Below are 21,014 nucleotides of genomic sequence, written 5' to 3'. Positions count from 1 at the left end.
CCTCTTCTGTGTGTCCCTGGTCCTGTGTGTCCCCCTTTTCTGGATGTCCCTCCAGTGTGTGTCCCCCTCTTCCTGTGTGTCCCTGGGCCGTTGGGTCCCCCTCTTCTGGGTGTCCCCCTCTTCCTGTGTGTCCCCCTCTTCTGTGTGTCCCCCTTTTCCTGTGTGTCCCCCTCTTCTGTGTGTCCCTGGTCCTGGGTGTCCCCCTCTTCTGGGTGTCCCTCCAGTGTGTGTCCCCCCTCTTCCTGGGTGTCCCTGGGCCGTTGGGTCCCCCTCTTCTGTGTGTCCCCCTCTTCCTGTGTGTCCCCCTCTTCTGTGTGTCCCCCTTTTCCTGTGTGTCCCCCTCTTCTGTGTGTCCCTGGTCCTGTGTGTCCCCCTTTTCTGGATGTCCCTCCAGTGTGTGTCCCCCTCTTCCTGTGTGTCCCTGGGCCGTTGGGTCCCCCTCTTCTGGGTGTCCCCCTCTTCCTGTGTGTCCCCCTTTTCCTGTGTGTCCCCCTCTTCTGTGTGTCCCTGGTCCTGTGTGTCCCCCTTTTCTGGATGTCCCTCCAGTGTGTGTCCCCCTCTTCCTGTGTGTCCCTGGGCCGTTGGGTCCCCCTCTTCTGGGTGTCCCCCTCTTCCTGTGTGTCCCCCTCTTCTGTGTGTCCCCCTTTTCCTGTGTGTCCCCCTCTTCTGTGTGTCCCTGGTCCTGGGTGTCCCCCTCTTCTGGGTGTCCCTCCAGTGTGTGTCCCCCCTCTTCCTGGGTGTCCCTGGGCCGTTGGGTCCCCCTCTTCTGGGCGACCCTCCCCTGTGAGTCCCCACCCCCGTCCTGTGTACCCCCTTATTCTGGCTTTCCCTGGTCCTGAGTCTCCCCCTCTTCTGGGCGACCCTCCCTGGGCCCTCCTCATCCGAGAGCGCCCTTCTCCTCCCCGCCTGGGCGAGAAGGGTGGGGGGAGAGTCGGGGCCGGGGTCCGGGGGGTCGCGCAGCATCACAATGCCCGCAACGGCCACGGCTCGGCCCGCCCCTCCGTCCTCCTCCTCCTCCGCCTCCGCCGTGCCGGCTCCGCCCCGGGCAGGTGCTATAAAGGCCGTCGCGGCGGGCGCTGGGCTGGCTGAGCCGCCGGACCCTCGTCCGTCCCACCCACCCCGGCATGGATGGGCGCTGCTGACGGAGCCATGAAGACGCTCATCGCTGCCTACGCGGGGGTCCTGCGAGGTAGGAAGGGGGTCTTGGAGGGGTGGGTGAGATGAGGATGCCGCGCATCTGGCTTTTCTCTTTGCGCGGCTTCCCTTCCTTTGCGTGGGATCCTGAGCCAGGGCTGGAAGCGTTTAGAGACCCCCTGGGTGGGAGTGGCTGGAAATAAATAAATAAATAAATAAATAATAATAATAATAATAATAATAATAATAATAATGATGATGATGATGATCATGATCATAATAACGACATCTTATATAGGATCTCCTAGGATGTAATATATGTGATATGATATGATATGATATAAGAGACAGAAGATATGCAGCGTAGCATATATTTGATATATTTGATATCAAATATCAGTGATACTCAGTGTCTTATCGTGCTTGTCTTATACGGCGTATCATATTCTATATTGCGTCTTATAAATGTAATATAGAATATGATACACCGTATAAAACACACAGTATAAGACGCTGAGTATGAGATATATAGGAAGATGAAGCTATAAGATAAAGATATATAAGTTGTAAGGTATTATAGGATGTAATATATGATATGCAATATAAGATACACAGTAAGATGAAGGTATAAGATATAAGGTATAATAATAATGATGATGATGATCATAATAATGACATCTTATATAGGATCTCCTAGGATGTAATATATGTGATATGATATGATAGAAGAGATAGAAGATATGCAGTGTAGCATATATAAGATGTATTTGATACTCAGTGTCTTATATGGCGTATCATATTCTATATTGCATCTTATAAATGTAATATAGAATATGATACACCGTATAAAACACACAGTATAAGACGCTGAGTATGAGATATATAGGAAGATGAAGCTATAAGATAAAGATATATAAGATGTAAGGTATTATATGATGTAATATATGATATACAATATAAGATACACAGTAAGATGAAGGTATAAGATATAAGGTATAATAATAATGATGATGATGATCATAATAATGACATCTTATATAGGATCTCCTAGGATGTAATATATGTGATATGGTATGGTATAAGAGATAGAAGATATGCAGCGTAGCATATATAAGATATATTTGTGTCTTATCCTGCGTGTCTTATACGGCGTATCATATTCTATATTGCATCTTATAAATGTAATATAGAATATGATACACCGTATAAGACACACAGTATAAGACGCTGAGTATGAGATATATAGGAAGATGAAGCTATAAGATAAAGATATATAAGATGTAAGGTATTATATGATGTAATATATGATATGCAATATAAGATACACAGTAAGATGAAGGTATAATAATTAATGATGATGATGATGATGATGATCATAATAACAACATCTTATATAGGATCTCCTAGGATGTAATATATGTGATATGATATGGTATAAGAGATAGGAGATATGCAGCGTAGCATATATAAGATAGAAAGATGCAAGACAAATGCTACAGCGTAGCATATATAAGATTTAAAGATGCACGGTAAATAGAGATAATTTATATTATATATTTTATTACACATCTTTATCTTATAGCTTCGTCTTCGTATATATTTGATACTCTGTCTTATCCTGCGTGTCTTATACGGCGTATCATATTCTATATTGCATCTTATAAATGTAATATAGAATATGATACACCGTATAAGACACGCAATATAAGACACTGAGTATCAGATATATACTAAGATGAAGCTATAAGATATATAAGATGTAAGGTATTATATGATGTAATATATGATATACAATATAAGATACACAGTAAGATGAAGGTATGAGATATAAGGTATAAGATATGATACAATATAATACGATATACAAGATACACAGTATATATCATATAGATATAAGATGATGTAAGAATATAATAATATAAGGTATAATATATGATATAATATGATATGTGATATAAGATATAAGCACCTTCCACCGCGAATTAAAAACATGGCTGTTCAAATTGCCCAGCCTGGACTGATGGGGTTTGGATTATTTTAATGTTTAATATGTGTTTAATATGTATTTTGATGTTTTATCTGGTTTGATTTTAATTGTTGTGAGCTGCCCTGAGTCCTATGGAGATAGGGCGGCATACAAATCAAATCAAATAAATAAATAAGATACAGTATATTACAGACTATTCTAAAAATACGTATATATATATATATATATATATATATATATATATATATATATATATATATATATATGATATATAAGATAATAGATATAAGATGAAGATATAAGATAAACCTATACAAGGTAATATAAAATATAATATATTATACGGTATGATATGGTAAATATATGATATATGATCTGCAGTACAGAATATATAACATGAAGGTATAAAATAAAGAGATGAGATATAATACGATGTATATTACAATAATATATATATATTAATACAAAATAATATACATTTAATGTAATGTAATATATATTCATATACATGAATATAATGCAATAATAAGTCCCAGTCCTATTACTCTATGTTCCATCTGCCTCTCCCAGATCCTTGCAAAGGATTTTAGAAGTGCCTAAAAATGCCAAATCCTGATAAACGTCCAACTTCTGTGCCACCCCCATAATAATTATTATTTCTATGATTTGGGGGAAACCCTCCTCTCCATGCTGGCTGGCTGGGGAATTCTGGGAGTTGAAGTCCACCCATCTTCAAGTAGCCAAGATTGATAATCATTGATTTACGAGCGAAGCTCATGTTCACTCAGGACTCCAGTATGCCCGCACTAAATACTAACCATGGTGAATTTTGGATGCTGGTTAATTTTTCAGGGCTTCGAACGTTTTGGAATTTAGAAATGGGATTTTATCTGGCCTTAATTTAAGGCTGTTCTGCGAACTCAGCTTACAGGGAGGAGTAACTATCATCTTATCGAGTCATCACGAAACATTTTTTTTTTTTTTGGAACTTCGCTTCTTTTGATCGTAACAAAGCTTGAAAAACAGGTCAGGTACCGCTAGGTGCCAATTCTGGACACTGTACTCTCTTGCAGGATGGCAAGTCTGGTGTAGTGGAGCTTCCATGTGCTAAGGCAGTCTACCTCTGAATCTGTTTCTGCTAGGAACCCTCACGAAAGGGGATCCTCAGTGGCTAAGACACTGAGCTTGTCGATCGGAAAGGTCGGCAGTTTGGCGGTTCGAATCCCTAGTATGGGTTTCCCGCGAGGGCAGGGGGTTGGATTAGATGACCTCCAAAGTCCCTTCCAACTCTTGTTACTTTTATGTTATTTCCACTCCTGGGAGAGCAGGAGGGCCAGTCTTCTGCTCTGAGCAGCCTGATCTTCGCGATCTGTCGGTTGTTTTTGCGAGAAAGGTGAACTTTAGATTCTCCAAAGTCTGTTAAAATTAACCTGTAATCCCTCGGCTATTTGGGGAGTGAGTGCGGGCAGCGCCAGCAAGGTCAGAGTGATGAGCCACCTGCCAAAATAGACAAGCTGGAATTCTGTGGGCCTCAGCACACGAGAAGGGTCCGATGTGGCAGGACCTTTTGAGCGTCCAGCTGCCAAATATAGGTAGTCCTTGACTTATGACGGGCCTGGTGGCTCAGCAGACTGATAGCATTGTGATTAACACCAGCTGTCTGAAATTACTGTAAGTTCGAATCTCACCAGGCTCGAGGTTGACTCAGCCTTCCATCCTTTCTAAGGTAGGTAAATTGAGGACCCAGTTTGTGGGGGCAATAAGCTGACTTTGTATAAATATACAAAAGGATGAAGGCTATTGCTTAACGCATTGTAAGCCACCCTGAGTCTCCGGAGAAGGGCGGCATATAAATCAACTTAAAAATAAAATAAAAAATAAATAAATAAAAATGACCATAATTGAGCCCGAAACGTTTGTTGCTAACTGAAACATTTGTGAAATGAATTGTGCCCCATTTTATCTATCTATCTTTCTATCTATCCAGCTCTCTCTCTCTCTCTCTCTCTCTCTCTCTCTCTCTCTTTCTCACATCTAGATATCTATCTATCATTATCATCATCATCCTATATTTATAGATACGTATGTAGATTTTATTTTAATGTTGCAAGCTGCTCAAGAGTATCTAAATATAGGATGATGATGATAATGATAGATAGATATCTAGATGGATATAGATATCTAGATGGATATAGATATCTTGATATCTGGATATAGATATCTAGATATCTAGATATGTAGATCTAGATGGACAGTAAACCAATTTAATAAATAAATATTTAACATCTGATAGTCTTGCAAACTTCCTACCGGATTCCTCTTGTTCCGTATTCTATAGAAAAGCTAACTTTAACTTGTTAAAGTTGCAGGCAGACAGATTTCTCCAGATGTTACAGCCTAGCTCCATGAACTCTAGGGATTTTTTTTGTTTGTTTGTTTTTTAGGTCTATCTGTCACGCCTAATTGCATCGGTGTCTTTGTTTTAAGTAAGCCCTGTCCGTCGTCTTGTCTAGTTTTTCCGGCTGTTTTCTTTTTCCGCAGTTCTCCAATCCATGTTTGCATCTGTTACTGCTGCGGTTGGCCTGAAGCTTGGCAATTGATGAATGGTTAGGTAAAACAGGCAGGTGAGATCAGGTTTAATGGGCTGTGAGAATAACCTTGGGAAGCAGAAGGAAGAACTGGAGCCAGACAACGGTAGGCTTAGTATCCTAGGTTTTAGAATAGAAAAAGAATAACCGAGTTGGAAGGGACCTTGGAGGTCTTCTAGTCCAACCCCCTGCTTAGGCAGGAAACCCTACACCACTTCAGACAAATGGTTATCCAACCTCTTCTTAAAAACTTCCAGTGTTGGAGCATTCACAACTTCTGGTGGCAGGTTGTTCCACTGACTAGTTGTTCTCCCTATCAGGAAATTTCTCCTTAGTTTTAAGTTGCTTCTCTCCTTGATTAGTTTCCATCCATTGCTTCTTGTCCTGCCCTCAGGGGCTTTGGAGAATAGCTTGACTCCAGTTGTGGGTTTCAAAAATTTTCGCTACCGGTTCGGTGGGCATGGCTAGGTGTGGGGGGCACGTGACTGGGTGGGTGTTGCCAACTTGACATCACTCACGCCCAGTCACATGACCCCTCCCCCACCTAGCCACGTCCACAGGAAAAGGTAGGAACATTTTTGGAATTTCCACCTATCTATCCCCGCCTTGCCTTCACCAGTGCCCCCTGTTTCCCTCCTTTAGCAGCCCTGCTTCCTCTCCCCCACCTCCTCTTTGTTCGGGCTGCTTACCTTCCGCGGCGGCTGGTACAGAGTCCAGAAGGCAAGCTGACCGGAGTTTTCGGCGGCCCCCAGCCAGCTGCTGCTGCTGCTGGAAAGTGGCTGGCAAAGAAGCCTCTCAGCCGCCTCCTCTTTGAGAGCTGTTTTGAGGGTGTGGTGGCTGACCGCAGGCCGCCTTAAAGTACCGGAGGTCGCGGAAAAAGCTGTCATCGCCACCATCTTCTTCGTGTATGCGCATCCCATTGGACTTCCAAGGCAATGGGATGCACGTGCGCGAAGAACATGGCGGCGCTGAACATGGCAGGTGGGGCGAGCGAGCGGCGACCGGGGGGGGGGACCAGTTCAGGGGCGTGGCCAGCTGGCCATCGCTACCGGTTCGGCGACCTTGGCCAAATTTCCGCCAACAGTACATGAGAACCGGTGCGAACCGGCTGAATACCACGTCTACTTGACTCCCTCTTCTTTGGGGCAGCCCCTGAGATTTTGGAAGACTGCTATCATGTCTCCCCTAGTCCTTCTTTTCATTAAACTAGACACACCCAATTCCAGCAACCGTTTTGGTATCCTGGTCTGGTTTACTTTGAAGCAGGGTGGATTTGATTTAAATCGAGTCGATTTAAATCATGATTTAAATCACTAGTAAAAAGACTTGATTTAAATCGACTCGATTTAAATCATAATTTTTAAAGAGCAACTGTCATCTCTGCTCCTCCTTTGACCCACCGTTGACTCACCGATAGTCCCAGTGTTGCAGAATATACAGCCTCCTGCTACATAACTAAGCTCCATTTCATGCTGAATAAACTAAATTATTTATGTATCTTAAATAGAAAACTATCTTACGATAAGATTTTTTACCCCAAAAGTTTTTTATTAAAATAAATTCGATAAAAATCAAAAAAATCTGATTTGAATAAAAAAATCTGATTTAAATAAAACAAAAATCCGATTTAAATCAAAAAAATCCGATTTTTTTGATTTTTTTTTTAAAAAAATCATTGATTTTTATCCACCCTGCTTTGAAGGGCCGTCCTCAGAGGAGTTCTTTCGGAGGGGGGAAACATTGCAGGTAGTCCTTGACTGATAATCATTTGTTTAGCGATCATTCGAAGTTACAACCGCGGTGAAAACAGTGACTTATGACCGTTTTTCACACTTACGACCATCGCAGCATCTCCCATGGTCACATGATTGAAATTCAGAGGCTTGGTAACTGGCATGCATCTATGTCAGAAGGTCACAAAAAGGGGATGACATGACCCTGGGACACTGCAACCCGTCGTAGAAATATGCCAGTTGCAGTGTCCCGGGGGGGGGTCACGCGATCGATCCTCTTCTGCGACCTGTGCACCTTCCGTCGCGCACTTAAGACTTTCCTATTCCATCAAGCTGGCCTGGCCTAAATCTTCTCCCCTTTTTAAATGTAAATTTTTAAATGTAAATTTTAATTTGTTTTAAAATTATGGGGTATTTTAAATTCAGCCAAATTATTTAATTCGTTTTTAATTCATTTTAAATTTTTTTGTATTTATGTGTTTTATCTCGTGGCTGTTCACCGCCCTGAGTCCTTCGGGAGAAGGGCGGTGTAGAAATTGAATAAAATAAAATAAAAATAAAATAAAGTCAACGGGGAAGCCTAGATTCGTTTAACACAACCGTGTTACTCGTTTAACAACGGCGGCGATCCCTTAACGACGGCGGCAAGAAAGGTTGTAAAACGGGGCAAAACCTCACTGAACGACGGACTACAATTTGGGGCTCTCCGTTGGGGTCGTAAGTCGAGGACTACCCGTATTTTGGAGGCTTGATCGCTCTGCAAGATCTGGGAAAAAAAGCATCTCTCTCTAACTAGGTAGGAGACAGAAGCTATTTGGCAATCATTAGTAAAACTTGAGCTTAGCCCCGGGAAACAGGAAAACGTGAGAAAGAAATTCAAGTTTGACTTGCTTTGACTTGCTTTGGAATAAGTGAGAAAGAAGCAAAGTCAAATTTTCAAGATTCTAGCCTTATAGCCTAGATCAGTATTTCTCAACTCGGCCAACTTTAAAACACGTGGAGTTCAATTCCCAGAATTCCCCAACCAGCCCTCCTTGGCTGGGGAATTCTGGGACCTGAAGTTCCACGTGTCTTAAAATGGCCAAGCTTGGAAAAACGCTTGGGTTAAGATGTTGAGCTGCCACTGGGAGTAACTCCCCTCCGACTTTGGATCTCTTCTCTCTCGTTTCAATCCATCCTACCTCCTAAGGCTGTTGTGCTGGGGGAGAAAAATAACGAACAGGGTTGTTAGAAATATAGGAAATTGATAGCAGAAAAAGACCTAGTAGTCGATAGACTGCTGTCAGTCTTCCCTTTGAGTTTTCCTTCCTTCCTTCCTTCCTTCCTTCCTTCCTTCCTTCCTTCCTTCCTTCCTTCCTCCCTTTCTCTTTCTCTCTCTCTCACTCTCTCTCTCTTTCTTTCTCCTTTCCCTCCCTCCCTCCATTCTCTTTCTTTCTTTCTTTCTTTCTTTCTTTCTTTCTTTCTTTCTTTCTTTCTTTCTTTCTTTCTTTCTTTCTTTTCCCTCCCTCCCTCCCTTCTCTCCCTCCCTCTCTCTCTCTTCCTTCCTTCCTTCCTTCCTTCCTTCCTTCCTTCCTTCCTTCCTCTTCTCCCGCCCTCCCTTCTCTCTTTCTTTCTTTCTTTTTCCTCCCTCTCTCTCTCTCTTTCTTTCCTTCCTATTTTTACATTTCATTTTATTACATTTTATTTTAATTTGCTTTGGATGACGGCCATGTGCTTTTCAGCAATTCCTCAAAGCATTAAAACCAGTTTAAGCGACAGGCTGTCTTCCATAGGGAAGTTTTCTTAGCTGCCGTCCCTAAACTAAGGTTCCTGATTAATTTATCTGAAATGCACATCAACACAGAGGCATGTTGATAATGGTTCATTCACCTAGATTTGAAAACAAACAAACAAACTTGCAGAGCAGGCTTGCTGTAATACAGTAGCGCTTGCTAAAAATACGATTTTTATTCCCTGGAGCTCCAGGAGACATGACTCGTAATATTTTTCCCACGTGGGCTGAAATATTTTGAAGATTAAGATTTAAAGGTAGACTGTTTCCAAGATCTGGTAATATGATGGTCAGGATGAATGATCATGATAACAAAATAAGATTTGGAAGGGACCTTGGAGATCTTCCCCTACTCAGGGGAAACACTATACCATTTCAGGCAAATGTTGTCAAATCTCTTCTTGAAAACCTCCAGTGTTAAAGCATTCACAACTTCTGGTGGCAAGTGGTTCCACTGATGAATTGTTCTCACTGTCAGGAAATTCCTCTTTAGTTCTAGGTTGCTTCTCTCCTTGATTAGTTTCCATCTGTTGCTTCTTGTCCTGCCTTCAGGTGCTTTGGAGAATAGCTTGACTCCCTCTTCTTTGGGGCAGCCCCCCGAGATGTTGGAAGACTGCTATCATGTCTCCCCCTAGTCCTTCTTTTATTTTATTTATTTATTTATTTTATTGAATTTATATACCGCCCTACTCCCGAAGGACTCAGGGCGGTGAACAGCCATAGAATAAAACATATAAATACAAAATTTAAAATAAAATAAAACAAATTAAATAATTTGGCTGAACAAATTTAAAACCCCGATAATTTAAAACCAAATTTAAAATTTCCATTTAAAAAGGGGAAAGACTTAGGTCAGGCCAGCTTGATGGAATAGGAAAGTCTTGAGTGCGTGACGGAAGGTACACAGATCCGGGATCCTCCGTATCTCCGGGGGAGCTCGTTCCAGATAGTAGGTGCCCCCACGGAGAAGGCTCTCCCCCTGCGGGCCGCCAGTCGACATTGACGGCACCCGGAGGAGCCCCTCTCTATGGGAGCGTACTGGTCGGTGGGAGGCTATTGGTGGTAGCAGGCGGTCCCGTAAATAACCAGATCCTAAGCCATGGAGCGCTCTAAAGGTGATAACCAAAACCTTGAAGCGCACTCGGAAGACCATAGTTTTCATTAAACTAGACACACCCAATTCACTTCTGGACTATATGTCAAAATGCAGTACACAATTTGGTGTAGTGATTTAAGATACCAGGCTAGAAAACAAAAGACAGTGAGTTCAAGTCCTGCCTTAGCCATGAAAGCTGACTGGGTGACTCTGGGCCAATAACTAGGAGATGGTGAGTTCTAGTTCCGCCTTAGGCATGAAAGCCGACTGGGAGACTTTGGGCCAATCACCGGGAGATGGTGAATTCTAGTTCGTCTTTAGGCATGAAAGCTGACTGGGTGACTCTGTGCCAATAACTGGGAGATGGTGAGTTCTAGTTCCTCTTTAGGCATGAAAGCTGACTGGGAGGCTCTGGGCCAATAACTGGGAGATGGTGAGTTCTAGTTCCACTTTAGGCATGAAAGCCGACTGGGAGACTTTGGGCCAATCTCCGGGAGACGGTGAGTTCTAGTTCCGCTTTAGGCATGAAATCCATCTGGGAGACTTTGGTCCAATCATCAGGAGATGGTAAATTCTAATTCCACCTTAGGCATGAAAGCTGGTTGGGAACCTTTGGGCCAATCTCTGGGAGGTGGTGAGTTCTAGTCCCACCTTAGGCATGAAAGCAGCTGGGTAACTTTGGACCAATCGCCAGGAGACTTGTGAGTTCTAGTCCCAATTTAAAAATGAGAGCCAGCTGGGTGACTTTGGGCCAGTCCCTTCTCTCTCAGCCCAACCCACCTTACAGGATTGTTGTTATAGGGAAAATAGGTGCATTGGATAGGTTTGCTGCCTGGAGTTATTTGCAGAACTAAGACAGAAAATAAATAAATAAAAAATCTGCTAATCTCAGGTTATTTTTAAATAATTTCTTTGTGGTTTAGTGTGCTGGGCAAATGTCGTTTACAGAGTTTTTCTGAGTTTATGGTTCAGGATGTTGTATGAATCCGGCGAAAAAGATTCATTTCATTCCGAGCGTTCCGTGCGAGTGGGATCCATCTTGGTAGCTCCGAAGAGTTCTAATAAACAAACACTGCAGACTTCAATCACAGGACAGAGGGGAACACCCAACCGATAACTTATCGGAAGAAATTGTACTTTATTCGGGATTGCTTAATTTGGCTTCCCTTCACCCAAGGTTGCGTAGAGAGTCTCCAAGCTCATGGCTTTGTGCCACCGGAGTGTTTTTCATGATAAATAAATACTGAGCTACCCCGATGGAGATTAGATTTCACCAGCTCCTTGGATGTTTGCCCAAGAACCAGGTGAAAAATAAAATAAAATGAAATAAAGAGAGATTTGCAGGCATTGGAGTTTTTATGGGCCAGCGTTAAATAAGGCAGAGGGGGTCGAGAGGAAAGCAAAAGACGCCTTCGGGCTAACAATAAGGAAATGGAGATAAATTGATTACATTTTTTTAAAATTTGATTTATATGCCGCCCTTCTCCGGAGACTCAGGGCGGCTTACAATGCGCTAAGCAATATCCTTCATCCTTGTGTATATTTATACAAAGTCAGCTTATTGCCCCCACAAACTGGGTCCTCAATTTACCTACCTTAGAAAGGATGGAAGGCTGAGTCAACCTTGAGCCTGGCGAGATTCGAACCTGCAGTAATTGCAGGCAGCTGGTGTTAATAACAGGGTGATTTAGACCACTGTACTACCAAGGCTCGTAGGTAGGAATTGCAATGGTAAAAAAACCCCACCGATGTGGAATTACGGGAAATCCTCAAATTATGACCACAATTGAGCCCATTGCTAAGCGAGACAGTTGCGGTGAGTTTTTGCCCCATTTTACGACCTTCCTTGCCACGGTTGTTAAGCGAATCACTGCAGTTGTCAAATTAGTAACATGGTAGTTGGGTGAATCTGGCTTTATAGAAAGAAAATATAAGAAAGATACAAATTATTTATTACTGCATATACTCACAGCGGCACGAATAGCCTTTGCTCAAAAATAGAAAGTGAAAGATATTCCAACTGAAGAGGAAATATTACTGAAAATCTTTAAGCGCGCAGAAATGGACAGACGTACTTTGGAACTCGAGGATAAAAGCGAAACTAAGTACTACAATATCTGGGAACAATTTTATGATTTGGATAGATAAGAAGAGGGTAGCCAAGACAAATGTATAATGTTAGAACAAAAATATAGATGTTATTATAGATAAATGTATGTTTAAGAGATAAATAAATATACAGAAATAAGGGAAAAAGTATTAATATCATATCATATTATGTTTAAATAATGAACAAAGCTTAAGAACTACTGTATATGTTTATATGAGTACTAATATTACTGTAAAGTGATGGAAGATGTTTGGAACAAGTGATGTCATATCTATGTCCAAGTCTGGTGGCATAAGGTATTTTGTTGCGAGCAGAGGAGTGGAGGACTCTTCTCGTGAAATATCTCTGGACTCACTCGATTATATTAATGTCCGATATGCAGTGTGGGTTCCAGACAGATGAGCTGTATTCAAGAACTGGTCTAGCAAAAGTTTTGTATGCTCTACTTAGTAGTACAATATTACCGGAGAAGAAGCTACGCAAGATTAGGTTTACAAGTCTTAATGCCTTTTTGGCAATGTTGTTACAGTGAGCTCTGGCTCTTAGATATTAGAGATGAGTACTCCAAGGTCCTTGACAGAGTGAGGGTCGTCTACAAGGTCGTATCTACCCAGCTTGTATTTTGTGTTCTGATTCTTTTTGCCGATGTGTAAGACAGAGCATTTGTTGGTTGAGATTTGGAGTTTGTTTGTTTGTTTGTTTATTTGATTTATATACCGCCCTGCTCCGAAGGACTCAGGGTGGTGAACAGCCACAGGATAAAAACACATAAATACAAAATTTAAAACTGAATAAAACCGAATTAAACAATTTGGCCGAAGACAGATTTAAAACACCCAATAAATTAAGAACAAATTAAAATTTGCGTTTTAAAAAGGGAAAAAAGGGAAAAATTAGGCCAGGCCAGCCTGATGGAATAAAAAGGTCTTGAGAGCACGGCGGAAGGTGCGGGGTTCTCCGAACTGCACAGAATCTTAGCTAGAGGTTCTCCCGAACCCTTAGGAGCCCACCTCTGGACACGTTTAAGATAAAAATAAACTTGGAGGCTGAGGTTTTGCTTCCTAGTCAGAAAATGCCGCCAAGAGCCTCCCACTGACCGGTTCGCTCGCACAGAGAGGGCCTCCTCAGGGTGCCGTCGGCCAGACAGTGCTGGCTGGCGACCCCCAGCGGGAGAGCCTTCTCTGTGGCAGCACCTGCCCTCTGGAATGACCTACCCCCTGAGTTACGCACGATATCAGACCTCCGGACTTTTCATCGGGCCCTAAAAACACACTTATTCCATCTAGCTGGGCTGGCTTGATCCCGTCCTCTCAGTTTTAATTGATTCGGTTTTAATTTGGGTTGTTTTAAATGATTTGGGCCAAAATTATTTAATTGTTTTTAAATTGTTTTTTAAATTTTGTATACAATGTTTTATTTTGGCTGTGCACCGCCCTGAGTCCTGTGGGAGAAGGGCGGTATAGAAATAAAATAAATAAATAAAATAAAATAATAAAATAAAATAAAATAAAATAAAATAAAATAAAATAAAATAATAAAATAAAATAAAATAAAATAAAATAAAATAAAATAAAATAAAATAAAATAAAATAAAATAAAATAAAATGTCATTTGCAATTGTGATGGAGGCTCTAGAAAGAGTGCAGAGAAGAGCAACAAAGAAGATTAGGGGATTGGCGACTAAAATTTATGATGAACGGTTGCAGGAATTGGGCATGTCTAGTCGAATAAAGGACTAAGGGGAGACATGATAGCAGTGTTCGTATATTTGAGGGGTTGCCACAAAGAAGAAGGGGTCAACCTATTCTCCAAAGCACCTGAAGGCAGATGAAGAAGTAACACGTAAAAGACCAACCTAGAACTAAGGAGAAATTTCCTGACAGCAACGACGATTAATCAGTGGAAGAACTTGCCATCTGAAGCTGTGGGTTTTCAAAGAGAGACTGGACAGCCATTTCTCTGAAATGGTATAGGGCCGTGATGATGGTGAACCTATGGCATGCGTGCCACAGGTGGCACACGGAGCCATCTCTGAGGGCACGCGAGCCGACGCCTAGGTCAGCGCCACCACGCACGCCTGTGTGCCTCCCGCCGGCCAGCTGATTTTCGGGACTCTGTCGGGAGGCGCCTGTGCATTCGTGGGGTGGGGGGTTGGACATGCATGTGTGTGTGGGGCAGTGGTGAAATCTAAAATTTGTTACTACCGGTTCTATGGGCGTGGCTTGGTGGGGGGGTAATGTGACTGGGTGGGCGTGGCCAATTTTTTTTTATTTTTACTTTTAAAACCATTTTTTCTACAACCTCTTCGGCGAAGAGCTTTCAAAAGGCTCTGACGATCCAAGCTGAGTTGCCTGATCGGGAGAGACTTTTTTTTTCTTTTAAACGCCTCTGACGATCAGGCAACTAAAATAAAATTCTTTTAAATCGAAATTTTAATCTGTTTTAAATGATTGGGATTTTTAATTGTCTCGGGCTAAATTATTTAATCTGGTTTTAATTATGTTTCTAACTTTTGTATCTATGTATTTTATTTTGTGCCTGTTCACCGCCGTGAGTCCTTCGGGAGTAGGGCAGTATATAAATTTAATAAAAAACAAAACAAACAAACAAAAACTCAGCTTGGATCGTCAGAGGCATTTAAAAGAAAAAAGGTTTTTTTTTCTTTTAAAAGCCTTGGATGATCCCAGCTGAGCCGCGCAATCATCAGAGGCTTTTTTTTTTTACTTTTAAAAGCATTTTTTCGGCCGAAGAGGTTGTAGAAAGAATGCTTTTAAAAGTAAAAAAAAAAAGCCTCTGATGATTGTGTGGCTCAGTTGGGCATGGGGGGGGGGGTTGGGGGGGCAGGGATTTTTGCTACTGGTTGTCCGAACCACCCGCCTCCATCGCTACCGGATCGGGCGATCCGGTCCGAACCGGGAGCATTTCACCCCTGGTGTGGGGGGGTGTTGGGGGTCATGCACGCATGCACGAGGTGGGGTGGGGGTGCGGTGCCCCCCTGTGCCCTGTTTTTGGTCCCAGGAGGCTTCAGGGAGGCCAGCTAGCACCAAAACAGGGGTCGCATGTGCATGCGTGGGGGCAGGAAGAGCGTACGCGTATGCATGGGGGCGAGGGGAGCGTGTACATGCGCAGGAGGTGGGGCCTGTGTGGGGCATTTCATTATGGGTGTTGGCATGCACGCTGTTGTGTGCGCCCACATGCTTCTGGCACCCGAAGAAAAAAAGCTTCGCCATCACTGGTTATAGGGTTTCCTGCTTGAGCAGTGGTGGGTTGGACTAGAAGACCTCCAAGGTCCCTTCCAACTCTGTTGTTCTTTTTTTTAAAAAAATAAATTTTATTAAGTTTTCCAAGTTAAAGTGAACATAAGACAAAAACATTGATTATACATAAAAACAAAAACCATACATTCCCCTCCCTCCTTCCCTCCCCCATTCATAACACTAAACATACAGACACGTCTATCCCGGCAGATAATATTCCTGCTGTCAGCACTTCAACCTGCATTTACTCTAGTGCTGACATAAGAAGAAGAGGGGGCAGCTGGCAAGAGGACCCTTGACTTCTCACCTACTTATTTTCCCTGAAGATAATATCCCCTAGGAGATGAGATGGGAGGGGGGACATTCCTGGGAGCTGAAGTAGTAGATATGGGGAGAGTGATTTGGAAGATGGCCAATGAGACGCAGAGAATTGGGGAACGGAAAGGGAAGGTTTGGGGTCAGGAAGTCAGTGTTGGCTACGACATGATCGGGGACAGATTGTCGTGCTAAATAAATGAAAGATTTCATCAAAGACTATTTGTTTGGAAATGCAACTTATTTTATTTGAGACGACATCGAAACCTGACACCTCACTTCATCTCAATCCTTTTATTCAACCACCGATACCAACGGTCCCAACTTTGAAAAAAATTCAGAATCCTCTTTTTCTTTTCAACCTATACGCCATTCTGTCCGCTTCAGCGCACTCTAATACTTTTATTTATAATTTGGGCACTAGCCGGTATCTCTTTTTCTTTCCACTGTTGGGCGAACTCTATTCTAGCTGCAACTAAAATATGTAGAGTGAGATACCATTTTTTTCTTACTCAGCCCCCCTCAACGACTCTGTGGTTCTGTATAGAGAGAAACCCTCGTTGTGTTGTGATCTCTGATTTCGATCATCGCCAGGGCAGCACAATTAGCTACCATCATTCCCCGGCAGCCTGCTTTGCTGTCGTCTCCCAGCCCCATGAAGGAAAAAAACAAAACAAAACAAGAACCACACAGCAGGTTTTGCAAAGATTATTTTTTTTGACATTGCCGGTTTCCAAGCCAACCTTCCTCGGCGGATGATTCATGCAGATCAAAAGAATTCTCGGATGATTAAACCCAATGCTGCCGAAGGAGAATTGCACGGCTGTCTTTCCACCGAAATTACAAGGAGATTTAAGAGAAGTTGTTTTTTTTTAAAAAAAAAACCAGGAATCTCCCTATCTAACCAAATTGCTTCAAGAAGCTGCTGGAAGATCTACCATCCAGCTATCTGAATCCAGCGCCTTGCAGGAACAACGACTCCCACAATTCCCAGCCGTTGGGACTTTTTTAGGGTGAGGAAGATTGGCACAGGGTGAATGGCAACATCCTTTACTTAGCTGATTTTTATCCCATTTTTATTATTGTTTGTTAAAAAACTCTAATATCTAATACTACTTCTATTTTCTCTGCAACAACAATCCTGTGAGGTGGGTTGGGCTGAGAGAGAGTGACTGTTTTCAAGGTCACCCAGCCGGTTTTCATGTTCCAAGGCTGAACTAGAATTCACCATCTCCTAGTGCAGGGGTCGGCAACCTTAAACACTCAGAGAGCCATTTGGACCCGTTTCCCACAGAAAAGAAAACACCGGGAGCCACAAAACCCTTCCCGTGCCTGACTATTTCTTGAGTGGCCACAAAACTAGAATATATAGTTGAATTAAAGATTCTATTTTCTTCTATTTTCTTGGATTTATCCATGGTTGGCTTACCGGGGGTCGAAAAGCTTAATAAATTGCGCGTCAGTGTGTGTCACACATTGACAGTTGTGACGCATATTTTGAGCGACAGGGAGCTGCACAGAGGGATGAAAGAGCCACATGTGGCTCCAGAGCTGCAGGTTGCTAACCCCTGTCCTAGTGATTGGCCCAAAGATACCCATCTGACTTTCATGGCTACGATGGGACTAGAACTCACTGTCTCCTGGTGATTGGCCCAGAATCAACCAGTTGGCTTGCATGCCTAAGGTGGGACTAGAACTCACCATCTCCTGGTGATTCCCTCAGTTATCCATCTGACTCTCATGGCTACGATGGGACTAGAATTCACTGTCTCCTGGTGATTGGCCCAGACCAGTAGTGGGTTCCTCCCGGTTCGGTCCGGTTCGGCCGAGCCGGTAGCGGTGACGATATGAGCGGTGGCGGTAGTGGTGACGCCCTCCCACCCCCCACCCCCCACGTTATTCTTATCTTTTATTTGGTCCCACCCCCAATCTATTGCTGCCTCCTGAGTCCCAGCTGATGACTAGAGGGAAAAAAACTGTTTAAACTCTTGCCGCAGGGCTTCAAAGGGCCATCCTACAGCTGATCAGTGTTAAAAGCAAACAAATGAATCGGGTCGTAAGTGTGAGGACTGGTCGTAAGTGCAAGGACCGGTCATAAGTGCGAGGACCTTCCAGAAATGATTCTGACCAGCTAGCCACGCCCACCTTGTCACATGACCTCCAAGCCACACCCACAAAATAAGCCACGCCCACAGAATCGGTAGTAAAAAAATTTAGAACCCACCCCTAGCCCAAACTCACCCATCTGACTTTTATATCTAAGGCAGGACTTGAACTCACCATCTCTGGGTTTCTAGCTTGGTAACTTAGGCACTTGACTAGGCCGTACTGGCTCTAAGAAAGTTTAAGGCAGTTTTAAGGCAGGATTTGAGCAGTCCTCGGTTGAGCTTGCTGATTGTGAAAGTTGCAACCGATGATAATCTATGGCAGATTGTCTATCGATTGAAATCACGACTGAAATCACGACTGAAATCATGACTGAAATCACGATTGAAATCACTAGTAAAAAGGCTTGATTGAAATCAATCTTTAAAGAGCAACGGACATCTCTGTTCCCGCAGCAGCTCTTTTTCTGACTCACCGTTGACTCACCGACAGTCCCATTCACTTTAAGGGGACGGCTAGTGATGCGGCAGACACACAACAAGGTGAGGGACGTGGCGGGCAGCAAGTGAGTAGATGCCCGCTAACAGGCGCTGCCATGATGGATCTGAAATGACAGGCGCACTTTAATATTATATTTATAAGCTGCTTAGAAAGTTTGCAAAGGTGGTTATTTTGCCGGTTCAGACCGGTTCACCAGAACCGGTAGCGGAAAATGCAGGTGGCCCCACCCACCTGACCTGTCTCTATGCCATCCTATTTAGGTACGTTTTTGAGGCCGGGTGCATACGCGGGAGGCTGGGCGCATGAATGGACGGGGCGCGTGTAAGCGTGCGCTCACATTTGCGAACCGGTAGGGAAAGTAAGTGAATTCCACCCCTGAAGGTTTCACTTTCATTTTTACTGCTTGGCCTTCCTCCTCACACTTTAGAACCTGGTGGTACAGATCAGCTATGGGTTCTCTCCCGGTTCGGCCTGGTTTGGCCGAGCCGGTAGCGGTGACAATATGACGTCATGATCATCAAGCCACACCCACAAAATAAGCCACGCCCACAGAACCGGTAGTAAAAAAAATTTACCCCTGGTACAGATGCATTTCTCTTCAAACAATCGTACAGTTTGTAGTGTACATAGATTTGCAAAACAAGGGGATAAAGGAATATTCCTGAATTTTTTGTTTGATGATTTATCTCATGGCTTACTGTGAAATTGTGGGAATGCATCGACGCAGTGCACGTTATCTCAGCTCGCAGAGCTTGGATTCGTTGAATGGGTGTCCATATTGCCGAATATACCGCCTCATTGCTACTTAACTAAGCTCCATTTCATGCTGAGTCAACTAAATTATGAATGCATCTTAAATAGAAAACGATCTTCAGGTAGATTTTTTTTTTTTTTTTACTCCGAAAGCATTTTATTCAAAGAAAAATTGATTTTTAAAAAAATCCGATTTAAATGAAAAAAAAAATGTGATCTACATTTTTTAAAAATCTGATTTTTTAATTAATTTAAAAAACAACAACAACATCGATTTTTATCCATCTTGCTTCCCTGACTCGAGTCCCGATCGTTAGGAAATGCTTACGTGCTGAGCCAAAATTCAAGATATGGTTTTGTTTGACATTTCCGGCAACTTGAGGAATTGGTCAATGGATAACTTTTGGGAGATTTGCGGAGGTGAAAAATCTAGTTGCAAACAAACCTTTCTTATTTATTCACGGTCCGTTTATGAGCAGGACAGATTGACCTTCCCTTCCTCTTCTAAGGAAACAGTGTCAACACTTGGTCGGATCTTCTGTAATCTACTTCCTCTGTTGTTTACCTGTTTCTGGGCTGTTAAATTAACCTCATCTGAAGCCTTTTCCCATTTACACCTGAGCAAGGCTGAAAAGGTGTCCATTTTAACACTACTCTGCTTTTAACACTGCTATTTACAGAATAACAGAGTTGGAAGGGACCTTGGAGGTCTTCTAGCTCAACCCCCTGCTTAAGCTGGCAGGTGGCTAAGACGCTGAGCTTGTCGATCAGAAAGGTTGGCAGTTCGGCAGTTCGAATCCCTAGATCGACAAGCTCAGCGCCTTAGCCACCTGCCAGCATAAGCAGGGGGTTGAGCTAGAGGACCTTTAAGGTCCCTTCCAACTCTGTTACTGTTAAGCAGGAAACCCTCATACAGGTAGTCCTTGACTTAAGAACAATTCATTTAGGGACCATTCAAAGTTACAACGGCACTGCAAAAAGTGACTTACAACCATGTGTCATACTTACAACTGTTGTAGCATTTCGTCGTCCCCCCACCCCCCCATGGTCACGTGATTTATATCGGGATGCTGGACAACTGACTCATACTCCGGAGGGGAGTGATTGCTACAACTCACGAAATTGCTCCATTGGCGAATGTGATTGATGACACACTCTGGGGGGAAGGGGGGAAACAGGGTCATGATTGGGGCGTAAATTACATGGGGTCAGAGTTGGCTTCACTTGGGAACGTGCGGACATGAAGCTCCTAATAAATAACTGGATTTCTTTTGAAGCTTGGCTCGAGGGTCATGATTTAATTAGGGCATCCGTCGGAACCCTGACAGTGGAGAGTCACATTCAAAGCCTCTGAAAGGGATCGGTTGGGGAAGCCTTTGGAAATCACTCCAAAATGGACCAATTTTTCTCTTTTTCTCCTTTCAGGGACCGGTTCCAGCATCTTGTCGGCCCTTCAGGATCTGTCTTGGCTGTCCAAGTCAAAAGTGGAGAAGCAACTGCAGATCATTTCTGTGCTGCAATGGGTGGTCTCATTCCTTATGATGGGTAAGGAGATCTTTTTGTCTCAAACTCTCAAGACTTTGGGGGAGGTCCTCTTGGGAGATAGGGATGCGTGGATCGCTGAAGGTGCCTTCAAGAGAGAATGGAATGGAATATAGATGTC

At 43.1% G+C, this 21,014-nt stretch overlaps 1 protein-coding gene across 1 annotated transcript in view; it reads left to right on the top strand.

Annotated features, from left to right (window-relative positions):
- The first annotated feature begins 914 nt into the window (after positions 1-914).
- DGAT2 (diacylglycerol O-acyltransferase 2) overlaps positions 915-21,014 on the top strand; it is a 47,134-nt gene continuing 27,034 nt past the window's right edge. Inside the window, exons 1-2 of the mRNA XM_060684457.2 lie at positions 915-1,189; positions 20,777-20,896. Coding sequence (XP_060540440.1) covers positions 1,129-1,189; positions 20,777-20,896 — 181 coding nt within the window. The 5' untranslated portion in view covers positions 915-1,128. The remainder of the gene's footprint in view (positions 1,190-20,776; positions 20,897-21,014) is intronic.

The sequence above is a fragment of the Pantherophis guttatus genome, chromosome 5 (assembly GCF_059756535.1).
Source record: "Pantherophis guttatus breed Tessera chromosome 5, ASM5975653v1, whole genome shotgun sequence".
NCBI lineage: Eukaryota > Metazoa > Chordata > Lepidosauria > Squamata > Colubridae > Pantherophis > Pantherophis guttatus.
Note: the sequence above shows the minus strand (reverse complement) of the source record. Positions and strands in the feature narration are given on the sequence as shown.